The sequence below is a fragment of the Etheostoma cragini genome, chromosome 4, assembly GCF_013103735.1.
Source record: "Etheostoma cragini isolate CJK2018 chromosome 4, CSU_Ecrag_1.0, whole genome shotgun sequence".
Lineage (NCBI taxonomy): Eukaryota > Metazoa > Chordata > Actinopteri > Perciformes > Percidae > Etheostoma > Etheostoma cragini.
In genome coordinates, this window is record NC_048410.1 from 21,479,932 (window position 1) to 21,501,274 (window position 21,343).

Genomic DNA, 21,343 nt, shown 5'->3' on the forward strand with positions numbered 1-21,343 from the left:
CACTATCATTACAGCCCCGGGGACACTTCCACAGTCATCCCCCAGCCAGCTAGCAACCATTCACTATCATTACAGCCCGGGGGACACATCCATTCCACAGTCAGCCCCCAGCCAGCTAGCAGCCGGCCCGGTCAGCACTTAGCTAACTTGTATGCTAAGGACGCTAACGGCAGTTTATTAAACCATCGGGAAACAGACCCAGGCACCTGAGTCAGAACAGCGGCCACTCATAACGTTAGCTACATCTCCGTTAGCGTTACCGGTGCCCCCCCTTTGAATTTTAGCCGTCTGTACAGTTAGCTAAATTTGCCAGAGAAAACAGGAATAAGGCACCAAAATGACTGCTAGTAATTTAAAGATTTGGTAGCATTGGATCTGGACGGGAAGGATAATTCTGGGAGTTGGAAGGGTGTGTTGCGATTCTGTCTTCTCACTCCGCAACACAGGTTGGTGGAGCTAAGTGTCGCAATTTTGTTTTTATTTTCCATATCGTTATAGCCCTAGTTATAATAAAATAATTTTAAAAACTTTTTAAGTTGGCAGCCAGAGAATCGGGGTTATTCCGCTGTGCCCTAGACCTTGTTTGTTGTCCAAAACCGACTGATAACACATCAATGAGCCACACGGTTGCACTGGGTGACATGCCCTATCAGTATTATGAACAGGTACACTGTTTTTATTGTAAAACAAGTCATTATGCCCTGTGCTGGTGCTGTTAGTATCCGGTAATGTGTACTAATCCGCAGATAAAAATAGTTCCCAACAAATGCATTTTTTACTCATGTTTGAGTCATGTTTGCTAAAAACTACAAAATGACTTTGCCTTTTTTTAAATTGTTATTCTATATTTGTGAGTCTCTTTTTGAAAGAAGTATGTCTTAAGTAAAAATACGGACTTGCATCCGAGTTAAACAGACAAGGAAGTCAGAAAGAGAACAGGCTAATTCTAACGCTATTGGTTATGGTCTTTTCATGGGATTAAGATTAACGCAATCCTTATCAAACAATCAAAAAGCCCAAAGCTTTTAACACCTGTTTACATAAAAGAAAGGACACAACCCATATTTACAAGCATAGGCTACTTATAATATGTATAATGTTCTATTACTGTGTTTGTTGCTCTAATGCTTTGGTTACAAGATGGAATTACTGTCGCAGAGGACCATCCCATGAATCCTAACCATTGTGTTTGTTTGTGCTTCCAGTTCATGTAAAAGCGGGAACCTGTGAGGTAATTGCCGCACACCGATGCTGCAACAAGAACAAGATCGAAGAGAGATCCCAGACTGTCAAGTGCTCCTGCTTCCCTGGACAGGTGGCGGGAACAACAAGAGCGGCTCCATCTTGTGTAGACGGTATGCCAAGCTTCTTATTATAGTTTGGGAAAGGATTTGAGACTGACTTCTGAATAGGGTAAAAATAAATAAATAAATAAGCGTAACGGTGCAAACACTGTCACACCTGTCACTGTGCCTCTGGTGCTTTTTTTCACTGATTATTTGGGAATGAGAGGTTTATTGTATGAAAAAAAATAGAATATAGAGTGTTGAAATTTCCGTGATCCTGCTGCTGTGTCTCAAAGGCTTTGTAATCCTCAAAATCAAATCGCCCACCAGTTCATTCAATCACCCCTTTGTCTGTTGTCGAGCCCATGTCAGACCCTGTGTTCAGCCGAGTAGACAGAAGGCCAGGTCGTTTAATATCATGTCAAAAGTAGCCTCAGTTACAGGTGAATCGATCCTCGTCTCCTCTTTTAGCTGTAATGGCTGCGACAGGGACTTCCTAGATTTTGACAGTTCTCTTTTCACTTTAGAAATGTCAGGGGAAGCTGTTTCTCCCCTGTAGGCTTCCTCGGAGCAACTTCAGACCTTGACACGTTAACTTCTACTGCACTTTGTATTACCATCCCTCCTACATAGTAACATTCGCCCTCCTCACAATGCACGCACCTGCTCACAACACTCACCGGCTTGACATTGACCAACGGCATGTAATTCAAACCTGAAGACACATCGGGGCAGGACTGACGGGTCTCTTTGGTCAGCCAGAGATCAAAAGACACTCTCTTCAATCACTGTGATTTTTATAGAAACCAAAGGCGCTTGTTTTTGCTTCAACACACGGCAGAACCTTGCTACACTTTCAAACAGCATGTTGCTAATTGCCTCCAGTACCTACACTTTTTTCTTTATTGTTTTCTTCCTTTTATTTTCCTCCCAGCATCCATAGTTGCACAGAAGTGGTGGTGCCAGATGCATCCCTGCATGGATGGGGAAGAGTGTAAAGTGCTGCCAGATCTCAAAGGATGGAGCTGCAGTACAGGAAACAAAGTTAAGACAACCAAGGTGGGTTACATTCACACACATTCACTATTTGAAGGTGGATGCTAGCTTTTCTCAAATTATGATGCAGGTGCAAGTATGGCCATGGGAAATAGTTGCAAAGATATATCACCCTAGAATAATAAAGAAGGGCTAGATAAGTGGTTGAAAAAGATGGAAACAAGAGGGCACTGGAGGGGATTTCTTTTTATCATCTTCAGATGAGAGATGAAGCAGAGCAGGCAGTGTGGGAGGGAGCAGGAGAGGAAGATGTGACTCACAGGGGAGGGTCAATAAAGTGTTTTCTATAAGCGATCGGCTTGCAACTATAGGAATAGGTGCGTTTAGTTCAGCTATCTACTTAGCTACATCTCGCAATTTGTTGTTGTAGTCTAAGTAGAGTCAGTTTATTGTATTTTTACTTAAGTGGTTAATTTGGTAGAGCCAAGAAGATCAGGTTGTCAGCAATCAGGGAGCTCCACAGCTAATTGTGCACAGTTGGGAAGAGAACAGGCAACACATGGGGGATAGAGCAGGATGTTCCGAAGAGGCTGCTCCAAAACCAAAATCCACGCCTTTGCGAGTATCATTAAAAAAAAAAGTAGTTTTTTGGGGGATTGAGGTCTGTGTGTTGTGAATGCAAACAGACATGCCACAGGATTTTTGAGATAGCAGATATATGATTTTAGCATGGTTTGAAAAACTAAACTGCCCACCATGTGCTGTTCATATCACGTCAGGTGTGTCAAGCTTGCCTCCTACGATTTTAGTTGTTCTTCAATAAACAGTGAGTAAAACATCTGATACGAAGCAACCACACAGTGACTATCCTCCTGTAATAATATACAACATACACTACCGGTCAAAGGTTTGGGGACACTGAGAAATCTTCATTGCACTCCACTATAGATAGAATATCAGCTGAGATCAGTTGCATTGCTTCTTTAACCAAGGCAGCAGTTTTCAGATTACATTATGTGCTTAGATAATTGCAAAAAAGTCTTCTCCAATGTTTTGTCAGTTAGTTTTTTAAATGAAATCAGATTAATAAACAGAATGAGCCTTTGGAACATTGGATGAAGGGTGGATTATGATGGCCAATGTAGATAGCATTAAAGATCAGCCACCCACTCAGATCAGCTGGTATCCTGTCTATAATCGAGTGGAATGTAAATTTGTAAGTGATCCCAAAGTTTTGACGGGTAGTGTATATAATATAATTTGTACTGTACAAGCTTTTATAAATATATTCCATTCATGAAGATTGCTTTGTCAAGCTTGTAATTTTAGACTGACAAACTGGGCAATTAAATTGCAATTTCACAAATTTGATTGAAAATTGATAGGCACTCAAGAATATACTGTAGTTTGATGGCTTTTCTATGACGCCAATGCTCTCCTGAATAATCATTAATCATTTTTACCGTTTTAATCACAAACTGAATCTGCGCTTGTATTAACACAGAGCCTAACGACAAACAGAATATTTAGTGTCAAAATAATTTATGAATATACATGATGTGTCACTTTAATTCATCCAACAAGATATTTGTATTGTTTCTGCATGGTCCTACTGTATCATTTCACCAAAATCTGAATTGCAGGGTTGAAAGAACATTGATTCACTTGAATTCAACTTTACTATCACATACATATGTATAGAAATCTAATGATTAAACTGATATAATATGATGAACATGGCAGCTTTAGGCAAACCAAGCACAGGTTGCAGCTGCAAACAGAGATGGACACAGAGAATATACACAGAGCAACCCTATAAAGCCCTGGCCCGCCTAGTGGCAAAGTCCCTTTATTCTTATCCCCTCCAAAACGAAATGGGCTCTTTCTTGGCCTTCCTTTTCTATACCAATCCACTAAGTTTCATGATAACTTGGACAGTAGTTTTTACATAATCCTGATGACAGACAAACAAACAGACTGACAAACTGAAGTCACAACCTTCTCAGTGGAGGTATTAATCTCAGAACTAAACTTTACGTACACAATATATTATGAGACATTTTCTGCCGGGTGATTCTGGAGAGCATCATCAGATCTGGAATCACAGAATGGTTTGGCAACTTCACATTGCGGCTGAATAGCAGACTGGTCAGCGAGCCCAAGACAGCGATGAGGATAATAGGGAGGAAATGGAACAAGTCCATACAGAGCCAGTACGAGCAAGCTGTTAGAAAACAATCGGAAAGAATCACTCCAGACTCTCAACACCCTCTGTTTCCTGAATATGAACTTCTGCCATCAGGAAGAAGAATCCTTGTGCCGAGATGTAAAACAAACCGACTAAAGTTATGGTTTACTCCAACGTCTATCAAGCTGCAATACTCCAATAGCAAATCTATTGGTGCAATAAAATAAATACACCAGCATATTTGCACTTTATATATTACAGTTACTACTTTAGATGTTATATTGTCTGTGCGGTCATGTGTCCTTCTTTTATGTCTTAAGACACTTTGTTTATCTTAGGTTTATGTTTTTAGGTTACGTGGACTTTACAATATTTTTACATGTTTGTGTTTGTGTGAAGCAACAGATTGTAGCATAATGTCCAAGCGCAGCTTCTGGGGAGCTGAGAAGAGAACCAGCTCACATGTCTCCATCTCCTGTCATGTCTCAAATCAGACAATGCATAAGACTTCAAAAGGGCCGGAGAGAAGCAAAACAACGGAGGGAGAAAGACAAACGAGCAACCCCGAAAATCCTTTCATGAAGCCAAATCATCGTGTGGGGTGTGCTGAGCAGGGTAGGAGGCCTCCAGCTGTAGCACTCCCGGAGATTAATACAGGTTATCTGGATGTGTGTTTTGGGTTTCAGGGTGTGGTAGACCTGAAGTGGAGTAGGTGAGGATGGGGGGGGGGACACTGGGCCCTGAGCCATCCATCACGCCCGAGTGTTTGACTCAACAAATGCCTGTAGTTGAGCTGCCTCCTCCATTATTCATGGCTACAGCAGGGCTGGACACAGCGCAGAGCTTTTTATTTTAGCCGGGTTAATAATTCATGCCCTCTCACACAGCCACAGGAAAGGAGAAACAGAAACACAGACAAGCAGGGGTCCAGGTGGCTAGTAGAACCCATCAGAACCTTGACTCTTTTTTTGATTTGGGAGTCACTGGGGGTCGCGCCATGCTCATGGCCCTGCTGCCTCCCACAGAGAGACAGCAAGAGATTGGCTGTGTATGCTAGAGGGAAACGTCTGCCCGTGCTTCCTGGATTCCTAGACATCATTCCAAGGAATCAATGGATGGCTGTGCTGAGGGTCCAGGTTCATAAGTGAAGTGACCGGTTCTATAAAAGTTACTTTAAAAAATCAAAGCTAACGTATCCAGTTTGGAATCATGGATTAAGTACTATTTTGGTTGAATAATGACACAGTATATTTCATACTATTATTCTATATCCCAGAGTTCAGTCAAAGTCTCAAGGAAAATCAAACTGCAATTCAGGTACAAGCTTTTAGATCTGTGAATGCTGACTCTTTAAATGATCTGGCATCTAAACGTTGAAGGCCTATAAACTACAATTCTAGGTGTGTGGATACTCAAACCCTGCCCGTAGCCAGATAAAAACTCAAATTCTAAAGGTTAATGGTTTAAAGTATTTCATAAATGTTCTCCAACGAGTCTTAACACTTCCTTTTGGTGACCTAAAGTTGCACTAATTAAAAAGAAATGGATCAAATTACTACATGTATGTGAAAAAGTAGTTTATACAGTTGTGACAATAACTTACTTTAAAGTGAAGCAACTGCTTGCCACAACAATTTTACAAGGCGATGATATGTTAACGTTGTGTTTATGAATAATATAGGTGAAATGTACTCTTCAGTTGCTGCACATGCCTCATATAGACCTGTAAATTATTTCTTCTTTGATGTCCAGCGGTGGCATTGTTGATGAAAAATGATGGTGTCGTTTCACCTCGTGATAAAGTCACATCAATAAATCAGACATCTTAACACCTCACAGGGCCCAGCTCGGACAACTCCAGTTGTTCGCTCTTTCTCTGCATGTCCGGGAGCAGCTAGTTTTATAGTCCTGCTGGTAATGTCAGGAATTATAACCCTGGCAGTTCCTGCTTTTCACTACCTATCAATCAGAGGACAGAAGGAAAAAGAACCACCGAGCCGCTCTTCTTGTCAGAGACTCATGCTTGTTGAGAATGTGTTGAGGGTTGGTGATGGATAGCTGTCTAAGGTGGATTTATTTTCGAGACATAACGGACATGGCCTTACGTTTACTGAACCAAAAATCCAAATCTGAAAGATTATGTACCCACCTTTATACAGGCTGTATCATGACTTGGAATGTAGTAGTTGAACTGTACCATTGTGTTTTTGTTCCCTATATTGGGGTGACTGTCACGTTTCTGTTAACCATTATTTTCTTTACCCTTTTTTCGACATTTGAAATTCTCAACACATAATTTATTATTTTGATTTTACTACCACTGTTTTTACACTACTTTTTGTACACAATAACCCTTATTTGTATAGAATTATACCTAATATTTGAGCTCATAAAGCAGAAATTATGAATTATTTTGACTAATAGTTAAGATCAGAGGAGCGTATGTTGAGTGGATGAGTTTGGTCAGGATGCTGATTTGAAACCATTTCAATTTACACCCAAAATGTAAAGAAAGTGATTGTATTTGCAAAACTTGTTGCATGGAATCCATGTTTTTTTGTGGTAACTTGGTTATTAAGAAAGCCATATTTCTGATGTAGACATTGTTGAAAAGGGTCAGATGGGACCCGAGGACAACAGGAGGGTTGGAACATGGAGAGAGGCTTGTGAAAATGTGCAATACAGTTGGGAGCACAGTGTGCATGTCTGTAGCTCCTGATGGCCACAGTCTGCTCCTGGACTGTTGACTGACGTCCAGATGCTTTCTGTAAGTAAAGGAAACTCACAGGCATGGTATATGTTTATACATATGTATGTGTTAGACATATGATTAGAAGATACATAGTGATCTTGAATCCACCACATTTTCTAACTCCACATGGAACAAACATAACATTATGATATACAATCTGAAGGACTAGTTATATTATTAAGGCAGTATAACTTTATGGAAAATGATTAATAGATGGATTAAAAGGCACAAAATAAACAGTGCAACCTTTGGAAAATGCATTAAAAACTGTCTACAGCCGGTGCTGGAACACAATGATAGTCAGGTCTAAATTCAGGTATGATTAACATAATCACGACTCTGCTGGTTTGTTACAAAATATTAATATTCTAAGTGTCACTTTGAGGCAGTAACGCCATGAATTTAAGCCACTCTGCAGTGCAATGCTGTCCAAGCCAACCAGGGAGAGGCACCAGTGCAGTAATGCAATTCCTTACTGGCTTCCCATCCATAAACATACATATACATTAGTATGCATTAGTACATGCAACCTGGCTGGGAGGCGCTGCTGCTGTGACACCTCAACTCTGGTCTTGTTTACGAATGTTTAACCCCTCCACTACCCAAGAGCCTTAAACCATGTGTCTCGATGCAACAGCATTAAATACAGCCCATGGCTGACTCTTCTGTTGTTTAAAATCACATGTATGAGAAGGATTTATTTGCAGATGCTATAAAAGCTGTGCTTCCAGCCTATTCTTTAAACCAACTTCAGTCAGCTGATTGATATCTGTTATTTAGCTGGATTAAGTGGTGCAGATGTTTCAAGACAAATCAGTGCTTGTGTTTTTAACCTGCTCCAAAACCCGTCGAATGTTTCACTCAAAACAAGCTAATGTCAGTATAGTTGAACCGAGCCATGTGTTAAAGTCTACTCCTCCGCCCTGTGTAACAGTGTGTGAATTAAGGGATTTTTAGATTTAAAAGGCCGAAAGACAGTGTAAGACGTGTAGTCGATGGATAGCCTTTTAAGAGGAACTAAATCACTCTATTGATGATTGATTTGTTTTTGAAGGGTGCATTTAGACATTGCTGGAGGCTGACACTTGATGCAATTTACGAATTTAGAGCAACATCACAACCTGAAGTAATATACTTTGATAAAATTCCAAAAGAATTAGACAAGACCATCGCATTCCAAGCTAGAAAATTCAGAGATGCTTGGCTCTTTATCGCTTTATCAAGATAAGAATGAGCATTGGACACACACATGCACGTTGACATGCGTGTTTTAGTAGCTTTCCATCAAAGTTAGGCTGTTAGTTGGTTTGTCAATGGGACTTTGATCCTACAGCTGACCAGTCAATTGGTCTTTCATTCTAAAGCAGCTTAAGCATCAAACCCTGAGGAGCAGCCGCATTCCCCTTTTGTGTTTACTCACCGATAACTCTCCCTGTGACAACCCGCAACACCACGGCATGCTAATTGCTTTGATAAGGCTTCCCTTTGTTTCACTGTTTTTAGTTCCTACTGCCATACACATTGTTTTGTTAATGTCTAAATTCTTTTATCATGTCTTAATCTTTCTCATGAAGTGAAATTCCCTTTGAAAGCTGCACCTGCATTTACGTTTCTTCTATAGTGAGACAGTGCAGGACATGTGTAAAATACAAAGTGTATACATAACAATTATCACCTAGCAGGAATATCAGAAATCCATCACTAAAAACCATTTGTCTCTGATAGTGTTGCAACCAAATAACGCAATTTGACTTAGTATGCATAAATCTTTGTCGACAGCCAACAGCAGTAAGACAAAATCCTTTTCATATGTTGTTTTACCCCGTGATTCCTGAGGAGTGTCACATGGAAGTGAGAATGAAATTGTGGCTCCCCAAACAGCAAGCGCTATATTTTCAGCTGCGGCTCTAAGCAGCAGAGAACTCTCACTGCCGCTAATTATTAGAATCGGATCGCTAGGAAGAATGATTGTGTGCGGCAAACCCCTTGCTGGTTCATCTGGTGAGACCCCGCCAACTGCTAATTGAATGACAGTAATGTGCAAAAATGTGTGTGTGTGTGTGTGTGTGTGTGTGTGTGTGTGTGTGTGTGTCAAAAAGTTACTTGTGTGCTACTTTTAAAGGGCAAACCTACAAGGAACAATATTCACCTCCCAGAGTATTTTTAGATTTCTGCTTAAAGTGAGAGTAGCGCATACCGCATCTTTCAATCTTTAATATATTCAGGAAAACGTCTGAGAATACTTATGGCAGGAGTATGCCATCATGAATAGTGATATTCCTCCTGTTTGCATGGAATTCATTGAGCATGATGTTCTTTGCATTACGTCTGACTTCTAGCTCCTCATCGTCTTCTATTTGCTCTGCAACGCTGCAAATGTTGAATTATAAACATGCCAGCTGGGAATGTACACACCTTCAAACTGTCACGATGTTGACAGATGGGCAGTTGCAAGATGTGCAGACCGAAAACTAGAGCATGCTTTGGTTAGCCACATTTTAAAGTAGAGCTGGAATTACCGCCCTTATCTAAAGGTGGTTCAACTGTAATAGGTCACGTGGGTGTAATTATTCCACTCCTCTCCCAGTGGTTTCTGTCACATTGCATGTCATTTAGCACTCGTTCTGAGAGAGTTACTATTTCTATTTGTCATCATTAATGAGTCCAATCCATTTGTATCCCTAGTATACATTCAGTCACTGACACAATTTTCCTCTGTTTTTCTTTTACTTCTCTTTCTTTCTAGGTCACACGATAGTCGTCTGTTTCCAGGATTCCCTTGTTTGGTACCAGACATTTGTTTCTTTGACCAATGCTGCAGGACATTTGGATGCCATATGGTTCAAGGATTGGCTGAAACCAGGGACCGACAGGGACAATGATCACGGACATTCTACTGGACGAATGGAGGAAACGGAACAGGGAGCATTAACAGTAGCTGTATCTGAACTCTACTTCCCACCAAATGTCTCTTTGTATAATAGATGTATTCATAAGGACTCGAAGACTCAACTACAAAGATATTTATTGACTAAAAGACTGTGGATTACACCAGAAAAAAAATTCACCCTCAAAACAAAATGTGATGTGAAGCTTTTGTGTTATTTTCTTGCCACAAAGAGCCCTGGGACTCGTGATGCATATCTGTGTTGAAGATCTAGTTAGATCATAAGCATTTTCATTCCTTTTAGCCTTATGGAGCAGAGATACCTCTTCTCTTTCTTTTTTTTGTTGTTGATTTGAATCTACCAAGTGTTTGGCTTTCTTGAGTTTTTTAGGATGTCATGTCTTCTTTTTAAAGACAAAAGACGATGCCGCAACAATGAAACCTAGAAGAGATGTTATGAAGAATTGTCAACACAGCTTAGTTCAGCCAAATGTTTTAATGGTATCTGTTGTTTTCAAAGCCTGGTGACTACCATTGATTACAAATGTCAATATTATCTCAATAAATCTAACTCAATGGATATTGCTGTTCATGAAAATCTGGGTTTTTACAGTCTGTTTAATGTTTAAACCAGTCCACAATGCTGCATAGGCAGGAGCTGGTGAGACTTCAAATTAGCAGGTCAAGCAAATAATTTTGAAAAAAAGAAGAGGGACGAGGAGAGCTCACAGCAAATAAATGTTGGGTTCATGATGGACCTGAAATGTGAAATTCAGCAAATATAATAAAAATAGGCCATGTTAAAAAAATACAAAGGGAAAATCTCACAGCAATGTTTCTTAAAATGAGCAGACTTCACAAAAAGCCATCTGAAATCTGGTCCGGGGAGAGACTGATAATTGGCTTTCACTCGAACACAACCTTAATCCTATTTAATGCATTTCCAAAACTAGATGTGGTCGTCATCTGAGCCTGCTTTTATTGTGTTAAGTTAATGCTACCCAACCGATGATTGGTGGTGGGTGGTGGTCCGTATGATTTTCAGTAAGGCGTTGCCTGCTAGAAACCCCAAAAGGATTGTTAGTGCGTGTCATTAAAAGCTTGCAGAAAATAAACCTTCAGGCTGGGTAGCGTGAAGCGCGGGGGGGGGGGGCCTAAGACAGAAATCACAGCACAATGGAAATGGATTATTTAGCCCTGGTGGCCATGCTACCCATGCAAATTATGTATAGTCCAAGGGTGAGTGAAGTGTCCATCCATTTTGACACAAACCTACTGTATGCTGTGGTTACTATGCTTCCAGCTCCATCACCCTCTATGTGGTGGTCACACAGTTTAAAGGCATATTTATATAATTTCCCTGCATGTGACATATACTGCATACCTTAGGGAGAGGAAACCATGGCATAAAATACAAGAGTCCCTCCTCTGATGTGATAATAAGATTTCTGAAATGTAAATTTTCAAGACAAACATCAGCATACCATCTGTGTGTGAAAAACAATCAGAGAAATGTTACCAAGCTTGCATTATTCCACACGTTGAAGCAGAGAAAGCTTTAGTCAATTTTAAGGGCGTCTCGACTCCAAACAAACCACTGCTTTATGGGGAATTTCGTATTTTGTAAGTCAATTTACGTCTGTAATTGAAACAGTGCATTCACCGCAGAATGCTATTTATACTAAGCATAATTAGTTAAGCAAAAATGTAGATAGCTCGCTCCAAAAGATCAGACCCGAGGGATTGGCTCTGAAGGGGAGGTGTGGGGGGAGCTGCTATGGTTAGCGATCCAGGTTGCCTCTTGTTTGGTTAGAAATCATTAAATTACAGTAATGACTAATTTCTCATTCCTGCATGCAATTCGCCGGAGACCACCATGGATTTAATAAAGAGCAGGCGATGAATTACAAACAGCAAACGGCTGAGGAAAGGCTACGTGATTATACAGCGTAATTCAAAAGTGTATTAATAAAACAATACCGAAACATTGCTAAATCATTTGAGATAAAGGCTATTTGCATAATTCATTAAGATTAATCAGACCAGGCAATCCACCACAGTGCTCCGAGGAACATAGAGGGAAGACATGAATCCAATCCCATGGACAAACCATTTCTATCTACAAACAATGATACAAATCTACCCTTGGATCGGAGAATTAACCTCAGCGCACTTTACAGCCCCTGCAGTGTTAAAACACAATGCCTCAGTCATTCACCTTTATGTGAGCTAATATTCTATTAATAATGAAAGATCTTTTCAAACCATAGCTCCATTGGGTTTTACTGCTCTGCCATAAAAGACCTTTACAAAAGTTGAATGCTGGGTTTGGATTGTGCATCTGCGGGCTGGCTGTAGAACAATTCTGTGTGCGCCTATTGACTTTTGTTTCATTCTCTGAAACACAATGAGTTTGGACAGGATGCACATGGGATGAGTTTGGCAGTGGCCAGGGTTCACATTCTGTAGATAGGTCACCTGTTGTGCCGGCAGAGCCACCTGTAACCAGTCTTCCTCACTCCAGTTGTGTTGTCCTTCAGCATAAGCTCAGGTGTGACGGATATGGATATTTAAAGGTGAAATAAGGTTATTTACTTTCTTGCTGAGTTCTTCAGTTTAATTGTGGGAATCACAAACGTCTTTGCTAGTTTTGTTCACTTCATTTCAAAGATGTATAGGAACTATGCTGTTTGTTCATTTTTTTGCCTAAGCTAAGACATCACAGCACATACCAACATGGCATGCATCCTGTTTTAGTAGGTTCAGTCATTTCATGTTGGTTCAAGCACATATACAATCATACTGTACAATGTAGTGAAATGTAACCTCTGCATTAAACCCATCCTATTAGGAGCAGTGGACAGGAACAAAGCAGCATCTGGGGTGTAACATAGATGTGTCTTGGTCAAGGACACTGGACAATTGAAATGCAGACCTGAAGAAATGATGAGTCACTCTGCCCCGACAGAAAGAAACAACGTCACGAACAGGATTCGAACCTGTGCGGGGAAACCCCATTGGATTTCGAGTCCAACGCCTTAACCTCTCGGCCACCGTGACTTCATATCAGCTTTTGCTCAGCCCCCGATCATGGCATGATGGGAGCGAGTTATCACATCCAGATTGTTTATTTGGCTTTTGTGGTCTTTAAATAAGCTTTTAGGCAGGAACTAATGTGATGCGTGTCCCAGCAGAGGTGCTGTCAGTCACCAGTAAGTGGAGCTCCACTGCTAAAAGCTCCTGATTCATTCAGTGATAATGGTGAGTCAATAAAGTCTCTTCATTTTGATGATTTGGTGTTAGAGTGGTTCGTACATGTACTGAACACCTCTAATGCCCACATGCTCACGTCTGGAGCTTAGCTTAGCACAGAATCTGGAAATGGGGAAAGACTTTTTTTGTGGAGCAGTGACTTCATGGAGTCTCCCCTGGTTACCTGGCAATGTCCCAGTGATGGCAAGACTCCAGTTTGCTGGAAAAAAAGATAGTTACATTAATCTTCTTAGTGAAATTAATCATCTCATCCAACTCTTGGCACGAAAGAAAGTGACTAAACGTATTTTCAAAATTGTCAACTTATTCATTTACAGCAAGCAACATTGTTTAATTTTTCCCAAATTTTGTTTTCATGGGCATTAAAGTTTTCCACTGTAACTCCTACTAATGAAATTCTTCGAGGTGTCTTAAAGCCTGTGGGTTATTAGCATATAGCTGGTTTCCCAGACTACAGGCTCTGGAGCTGTTGATTAAAGTCCTCCCACACCTTCTCCCTGGTCAGCCATCTGAAATAGCAAATATTACTTACATGTTTTTTTTTTCTAGCTCTGGTCAGTGAAGGGCATCTTATTGGAAGTGGATAATTCAACTCACCAATCCTTTTTGGAATCAAAGGCCAGTCTGAGATCAGAAAATTCTGTTCAAAGTTCAAAGTTGCAGTTTTCTATTTGGAGTATTTCTCTATTTTTTTGTTTCATTTCAAAATTGAGTGACTAAAAACTGGAGAGCACTAACAACCAATTTGTTTTTTCGGCTTTTCTAAATCAAACAAGAGAGCCATCTGAGACTGTAGAGACAATTGTTCTTTCTTCCAAAGATCAAAAAAAAAAGAAACAAATCACATTGCATAGTTAGATCTAAATCAGGAAGAATTACAAAATGTGAACGCAGGAAATAATGCTCTCAGTTACACAAACACCATCTGCTGGCTTTACCTTGAGAGGATGAATTAGTTAGAGAAATGTCAGATACACCAAGCAAAATTAGATTTTCTCATTTTATAATAAAAGCCGACAGGCTGTAATGAAAAACCGCTCGATCTTAAAAAACAGCCAAGATGAACTGAAAAAGTCTCGGTGAAAAAACCTTCCCGCTTTAAGAAAAAACAAATTGTGTTATTCTCTCTTTTCAATACCTAGGTTATTTTTCAAACCTCAATTAGATGTTCTAATTCAGTTTTGTTCAGAGTTTGATGTTATTTCTGACTGCTGCTTGTGTTATTCTCATCATCCGTAAGCAGTTTATTTTGAAGTGAGTTGGGCCTCTCTCTGCGTTTGTGTGCTGCTGTGACCTGAGGCATAATGGGATTATCCTGCTCAAGGCAAGACGTTGATGCCTCGAATTCTAATATCGAAAATATTCCTCTCTGTACCTGACACCTCCTCCTCTATGTGTTTCTCATGCCTGACTGGACTGAAAGGCGATTAGCCCATGAATCACAATGCAGCCTGCAAGCTGTTACAGCAAGTCATTCACACATCCTGTTTAGGCTTCCTGTCCAAAGTTGGCTTCTGTTCTTCTGTTCTTCTTCTCTGGGTATTGACAGCAACACATACTGTACATTCACATGCACCAACACGTTTTATGTGAAGTTAGTGTCAGCTAATCATACTGGGTTGCTGCAATCTGCTCAGCAAGTTCGAGGCTGTGCAGTATCCTATGGGCTCCCGTGTCTCAGTACGGTGTTGACAAGGCATTAGTGCTGGCCGGTGCTTTTGCTCTCGGCCCTCATCAGAGACACTCTCCGCTCCCTCACTGCATTATCACAATGCCCTCGGGTCAGGGAAACGGCCTGCTGTAATTTGAAAAGGAAATTATCTTTTGTGGAACTTACTCAAACAGACCAAAAGTAAAAGAAGAAGAGGGCGGGGATTGAGTTGGTGTCTATTAGACAGGGGGGAGTTGATAAAAAGGTGAAAAATACTGTGTCCTTTCTTGGCAACCAGTGAACAGGTTAATGGAAGTGGGGGATGCAATGAGCTGGTACAGTTTCTATCAGAGGAAGAGGCAGAGAAACACAAAATGACATTGTGATGGATTTCTAACTGCCCTTTTTTCTCTCCCATTTTTTTTAGTTCTTTGCTAATATCTACACCAGGAGCAGACCAGGCCAAATGTTCAGTGATTGAGGGGGGAATAGTAGAGGAGGCAAGTGAAATTAAAGTATCTTTATATTTTCTTTTAGAGGCTGGTAGGGGTCAATGGATCATCCTTCTGCTAAAAGGAATCCTCCATGTTTGTGCTATACAGAGGTGCAACTCTAATGCTTGTTTTTTAACCCCTTTTTGTCCCATAGTGAACACATCTCAATGTTTTTGTTTTTTTTTCAAGATAATTTTTTGGGCATTTTTGGCCTTTAATGGACAGGACAGCTGAAGATGTGAAAGGGGAGAGAGAGGGGGAGTGACATGCAGCAAAGAGCCGCAGGTTGGATTCGAACCCGGGCCGGCTCCGTCGAGGAGTAAACCTCTATATATGAGCACCCGCTCTACGCAGTGAGCTATCTGGGTGCCCACATCTCAAAGTTTTAAGGATTGCTGTACAATTTTGTGTTGACAGTCATGTTCCCCAGAGGATGAATAGTAATGACTCTGTTCCCCGTTTTCAACTTGCACCTTCATCATAAATCCTCTATTACAACCAAATACCTGCAAAACTAATGGCATTCCCATCGGCATGGTAACACACTAAACTAAGATGGTGAATGTGGTATACATTACATCTGCTAAAACAGTCTGCTGATGATTATGAAATGATAACAGTGGGTTTTTCAGTAACTAAATTTGGCAGTACACCTTTATGTTGGTGCCACTTTGATAGACAAAGCAGTCCCAACTTCTCACAATCACTCAGGTAGAAGTCATGCATCATTTAACACAGTATAAGCAAAAGCTGGAGTCAAGTTCAGCTTTTGTTGTTGTTTGCACAACAACCAAAGTGGAGCAATCTAATTCCTGTTGTCAGGCTCCCCTCGACAAATGCTCCAAAATCTATTAAAGAAAAGAAAAACATGCAGTGAAAATGAGCATCCAAGACGTAGCCTTAAAACAAAAAAGTGCAGGAAGTGTGAATCCGAGAGCTGATGCCATTTGTGGATAGCTGCAATTGAATTTAAAAAACAAAGCACAGAAAATCAGATTACCCACACACACTTGAGGTTCTTTCTTTTAAAGTGAAAAAGATGAGGTCCGAGAAAGTTAAAGCTTGTTTAAAATGTATAATTTAGTTTGATCTCATTGGAAATGTAGGTTAGTTTTTCCCCACATTGGGACTGCCTAAAGTTCACATACCACCCCGCCATATGGAAATGTACACGTGGACCTTGGTGATTTTGACAAATGATGTATCAATGTAAATAGCTCAAGCTTCTCACTCTCCATTCGGAGCCAAAGAATGATTTAAGATCTGTGGCCCATGAGGTACAGGGGAACCTCCTTCAACAGATGTTCCTAACTAATTATCTATTGTAGCACAGATCCCACAATCCCTCAGTTCCTCTGTTATCTTCCGGTGGGAGCCTGGTCATCCCTGTTTCATATCCTTGGCTTAGTCTCCACTTACCTGGAGCTCTCCTCCCCATCTGTGAAGGGAGCTGGAGAGACACAGACTAACCCACCAGCAACATACAGTGCCATACACACACCTTTAGCTGTCATGTTCAAGTGCAAACACCCCTCTATCCTGCTGTTCAAGCTCGACGGGAGAGGAGTTATATAAAGTGCAACAGTCTACAGCTGTTATGTTTAAGTGTGCTTCGCAAAAAAAAAAAAAAAAAACAGCTGTAGCATAACATACTGGGCTTTGATGAAGCCATGTGGTTATTTATGGAATGGACCTTTGACCATTTATGCTAGTTAGGCATTTTAAAGCAAACAAGTCATTCATTCAGATTCAATTTATGCATCCAGGTAAACAAGCTCAAATTCAACAAGAGTGAAATAGCATGAAACTGAAAGACAGAATTTTACCATTTGTAAGCCATGCAAGTGGATGTGACTTGATTAAAAGGTGCTTTTCCTGCAGTGTGCAGAGTTAATATTGTGTGAATCCCTTTTCAAAAGACTTGAGCATCTGAGGCTGAAGGAATGAGTTTTCTGCTTACCGTTCTCTAGGATGAGCATGTTGCCACATTTATTCCCAATGAATAATTTAACAAAAGAGCGTTTACGTGGAGCGCAAATTGAAACAGGGTGCACGCTCAGACAAACACAGCCTGAATATTTAAGGAAGGGTAGGTCAGAAGAAAAAAAGGGCAGATTTAGCTGCATACTCAAGAGGAAACGACAGATACACACGTACGTCTGGTACAGTCAGCTGTTTTAGTCCTTAGCCTTTTGAGCAGCTTCCATTCGGACTAATGGATTAGCTGGTTGAGAAAAGCCTTCTTGTACAAAAAGAGGGCTCCAGCAGCACCTTAGTCAACCCAGGCCACAGCAAAACAGAGCTAGAATGGATTAAGGTATGCTTGGCTGCCTTTCGCAGTCATGTCAATGTGGGCTGTGGCTGTGGGCTGGCACAGATCACACAGACGCAAGGAAGGTCATTGCCACAGGGGAAAGGAGGCAGTGAAAATATTGTCCTGACAAGATGTAGAGTGACTTTTGCAACCCGAGGCTTGTGTTTCAGACTAAACCACGTTAGATCATAAAAGAGATGAAGGCAAAAGAAGTGTGAAAAGGGAACTTGAAGGGTGTTGATGTCGCCACCTTTAAATTCACAGTACTCTCGTATTAATCAGTTCACATTAATCTTTCTGGAGGATGCATGATGAAAGACTGTTACATTTCCTGCCATTCCTAAATGAGTTTCACCTCTGCACCCATGGTGTCAAATGTTAAGGAGACAAGCTATCATATTCATGAATAAGTAATGATTTACAGCATTTAATCAACAACTGTCCATTACATTTAATACATCACGAATGGTTTTTTTTTCGTAACACAATGGACTCACTACTTGTCCAGGGTATACATATCACATATCTGTACCACATATGAATCTTGGTTGGGCTGGCACTTAAATGATCTATATTTTTATTATTGTCAACACATCTCATGAAGAGACTAAAACTAAGTTACAATTAACCTTAAATTGACCAATTATTGTATCCATATTAAGTTGGCTTTTACTTAGTCGGATGTTTTAGGATGCAGTAACATATATAAGCCAAGGGTCCAAAGGCATCACTAAATGAACTATTTGCGCAATAAACATTACATTTAAATGCAAATTTACAGTGGCCTTATTTTTGTATGATGTGTGTTTGTATAATTATAGAAAATTGTTATTAGTAGGATCAATTCATCGGCTCTTTGCAATAGATTGGTTGACAGTAAGACATATTATACACGTTGCCAGACTTGTACTTTAAGCTAATTATATTCCTTCCTAACATTTCATCCTCTGATTCATTCCTTTCCTGTAACAAGCAGTGTTGTCACAGGGGGCGTGTTCTCCAACATTTTAAAATTGATCTGAACGTGTCATTGTTATTAGAATGTTTTGAGTTTAAATATGTGTGCATGCTGTACTGAAGTCAGTACTTTGTAGCCCTAACAGAATATTTAACCAGCTCTGCAGAAATCTTCACATTTTTAAATCAAAAATGAAAAAGCACACCGATTCTAATACTTATAATAATACTTTTTGACTGAGTAGTGTTTCATGCACCTTGCTGGTGGTTCGGCCTAGCTTGTTTTCCCCTATATCACTCATTAGGTCTGCCACTTATGGAACCATCAGGCATGTCTAACTATTTATGTCTCTGTGCATTGGCAATTTAGGTGCAGTTCTGGCATGGTCCAGAAAGGCCTCAGCAGCACTCTCCATTAGTTTGGCTGATTCAGGGTTGTTAGCCATTTTTAATTTCCCATTAGACCAACAAAAGCTCTATTCACATTTTCTCTCAGGTAACTCATTAATTTGCTGTGATGCATATGAGATGGTGAGTGAGGGCCTCTTGCCAAGAGTTGGTTAGCATTTTATGCATAAAAAGAAATCCTGAGTAAAGCAGATGGTTACATTAGGGACTGATGATACTGACACAATGCAGTGTGTGGATATGTTTGTGTGTCTGTGTGTGTGTATGAATACATTACAAACACCCCATGTTTGCGTGTGTGTGTGTGTGTGTGTGTGTGTGTATTATATTAGGATATTAGGGAGTGTTTGTTGTTTGTGTGTGGATCCCATATGTCATGCCTTTGCTGTATCTGCATGTGTGTATGAAAATCCTGCACATTCAGGTTGATTTTTGTGAACATGTGCTGTAAACAATCCACTGCTGTCTCTTCATGTTAATCGTGAATTTGTCCAAGTGTAGAGAATGAAAGCAAAAAAAATCAAACAGAGAGAAATGCATCAAATCTGGGAATGGTTGGACCACAAAGCACATCCTTATGGAAACGGCCCATTTTTGCCTATGGCGTCAGAACAAGTGAAGCCTAACAGAAGGCTGGGTGAGCTCCGCGCTGCAGGCGACGCTCCCATTTAACTCAACATGAGTCCAACATGTTTGTCTTTGTTCAGTCTGTTTTCTGAAAATTTGTCACTTCTCTGTATGCAGTTAAAGTTCCTCCGCATGACTCCATTTTTTAAACGCACCGTAAGGTAAATTGGCGCTGTGGTGGATTCAAATGCAACAAACCTCATCATGTTAGCTCATGGTTTAATACATCTAAACTGCTAGGGTCTCAAGTTATGATAATTTTTTGTTATTACACAATCTATGATTTTTTTTCTCAATTATTGTTAAAGGGGCTGTACTCCATTTTCAGCTCATTATTATAGCAGCAAAAACATTTTTGTTATGTAAAGATATGGTGAAGTGATGGTGTCCTGTGCTGAGAATGAAGTCCCACTCCCTCTGTGGGCTGTAATCTGAGACATTTTTTCATCACAGTTTTTGTGTTTATAGACGTTCAAACATGGGCCCATTGGCCACGCCCACTTCAACCAATCAGTACCCCACTGTTAGGGGCACCTCAAGAGTGGTCCTAGATGGTACCTATACAATTTTGTAAAAACTGGATGAGCCATTCATGAGACATGCACCTTTTGTGTTTGTAGCCTTAGAGGGTCATGCCAAGGAATAACCTAAAGTTTGGCTGCAACAGCATTTATTTTGGCCGAGATATGGCAAAGTTGGTGTTCATAGTTAGCTACACAAATTTGTTTGTGCGTAATATGTGCAATCTTTGTTCTATAAAAAATCTTTATACAACCTTTTGTCAGCTCAGTCTGGAAATCCCATATACCAAGTTTCATGGAGATCAATTGCACGGTCTAGGAGGAGTTTGAACAAGATGGTTTTTGATAAATCGCGATTTTTCATGCATAAAAGCTAGGCGGAAATGGGCGTGGCCTTTATCACGAGATTCAGTCTGATGTACGGTTTTGGAGTTATAGGGCCAAATGTGTTTTTCTGCTATAACGCCACCTAGTGGTGGAAGTGTGTCAATTGTTGCGACTGACGTCTTTGCGGAGTTGGGGACCAGTCCTGAAAAGGGAACACCGCCTCCATGTAATGGACAAAAAGGCAGATCAAGAAGTGAGTTGATCGACTGATTCTACGTTGTATGTCTGTTTTCACCAGAATATGCAGTAGCCTTGGCAGTGTAGACAAGCCTCTGCTAACATCTAGACAACAGGATAAAAAATAAAATAAAAAGCAAACAAATAATATTAATATTAGTGATACTAATGAGCAGTAAAACTAAATATGACATTGAAATCACTTCAAGTCAAGGGGTTCCCATGGACAGATCAAAAATCTAATTGTAAGATAACTCTAAATTATATCCCCCATATCAGCAGTGACCCACATTGTCTGTTTTTTTAATTAAGAGGCCAATGTGTGCAAACCATTATACTGGTCCAACACTGAACTTTACATTTATTGGCTGTTCTGTGTTGTTTTTATTGCTTTTGGTAGTCTGAAAATTACAGCTCACCTATAA

The 21,343-nt window shown here is 40.3% G+C and overlaps 1 protein-coding gene and 1 non-coding gene across 2 annotated transcripts in view; one reads left to right on the top strand and one right to left on the bottom strand.

Annotated features, from left to right (window-relative positions):
* Positions 1-10,701, top strand: part of si:dkey-238f9.1 (chemokine-like protein TAFA-2) — a 92,132-nt gene extending 81,431 nt beyond the window's left edge. Inside the window, exons 3-5 of the mRNA XM_034870246.1 lie at positions 1,206-1,355; positions 2,221-2,345; positions 9,969-10,701. Of these exons, the coding sequence (XP_034726137.1) occupies positions 1,206-1,355; positions 2,221-2,345; positions 9,969-9,980 (287 nt within the window). The 3' untranslated portion in view covers positions 9,981-10,701. The remainder of the gene's footprint in view (positions 1-1,205; positions 1,356-2,220; positions 2,346-9,968) is intronic.
* A 2,386-nt stretch (positions 10,702-13,087) lies between these two features.
* On the bottom strand, positions 13,088-13,169 carry trnas-cga. The gene has a single exon. It is a non-coding gene; the product is annotated as a tRNA-Ser (tRNA).
* Between the last annotated feature and the right edge of the window lie 8,174 nt (positions 13,170-21,343).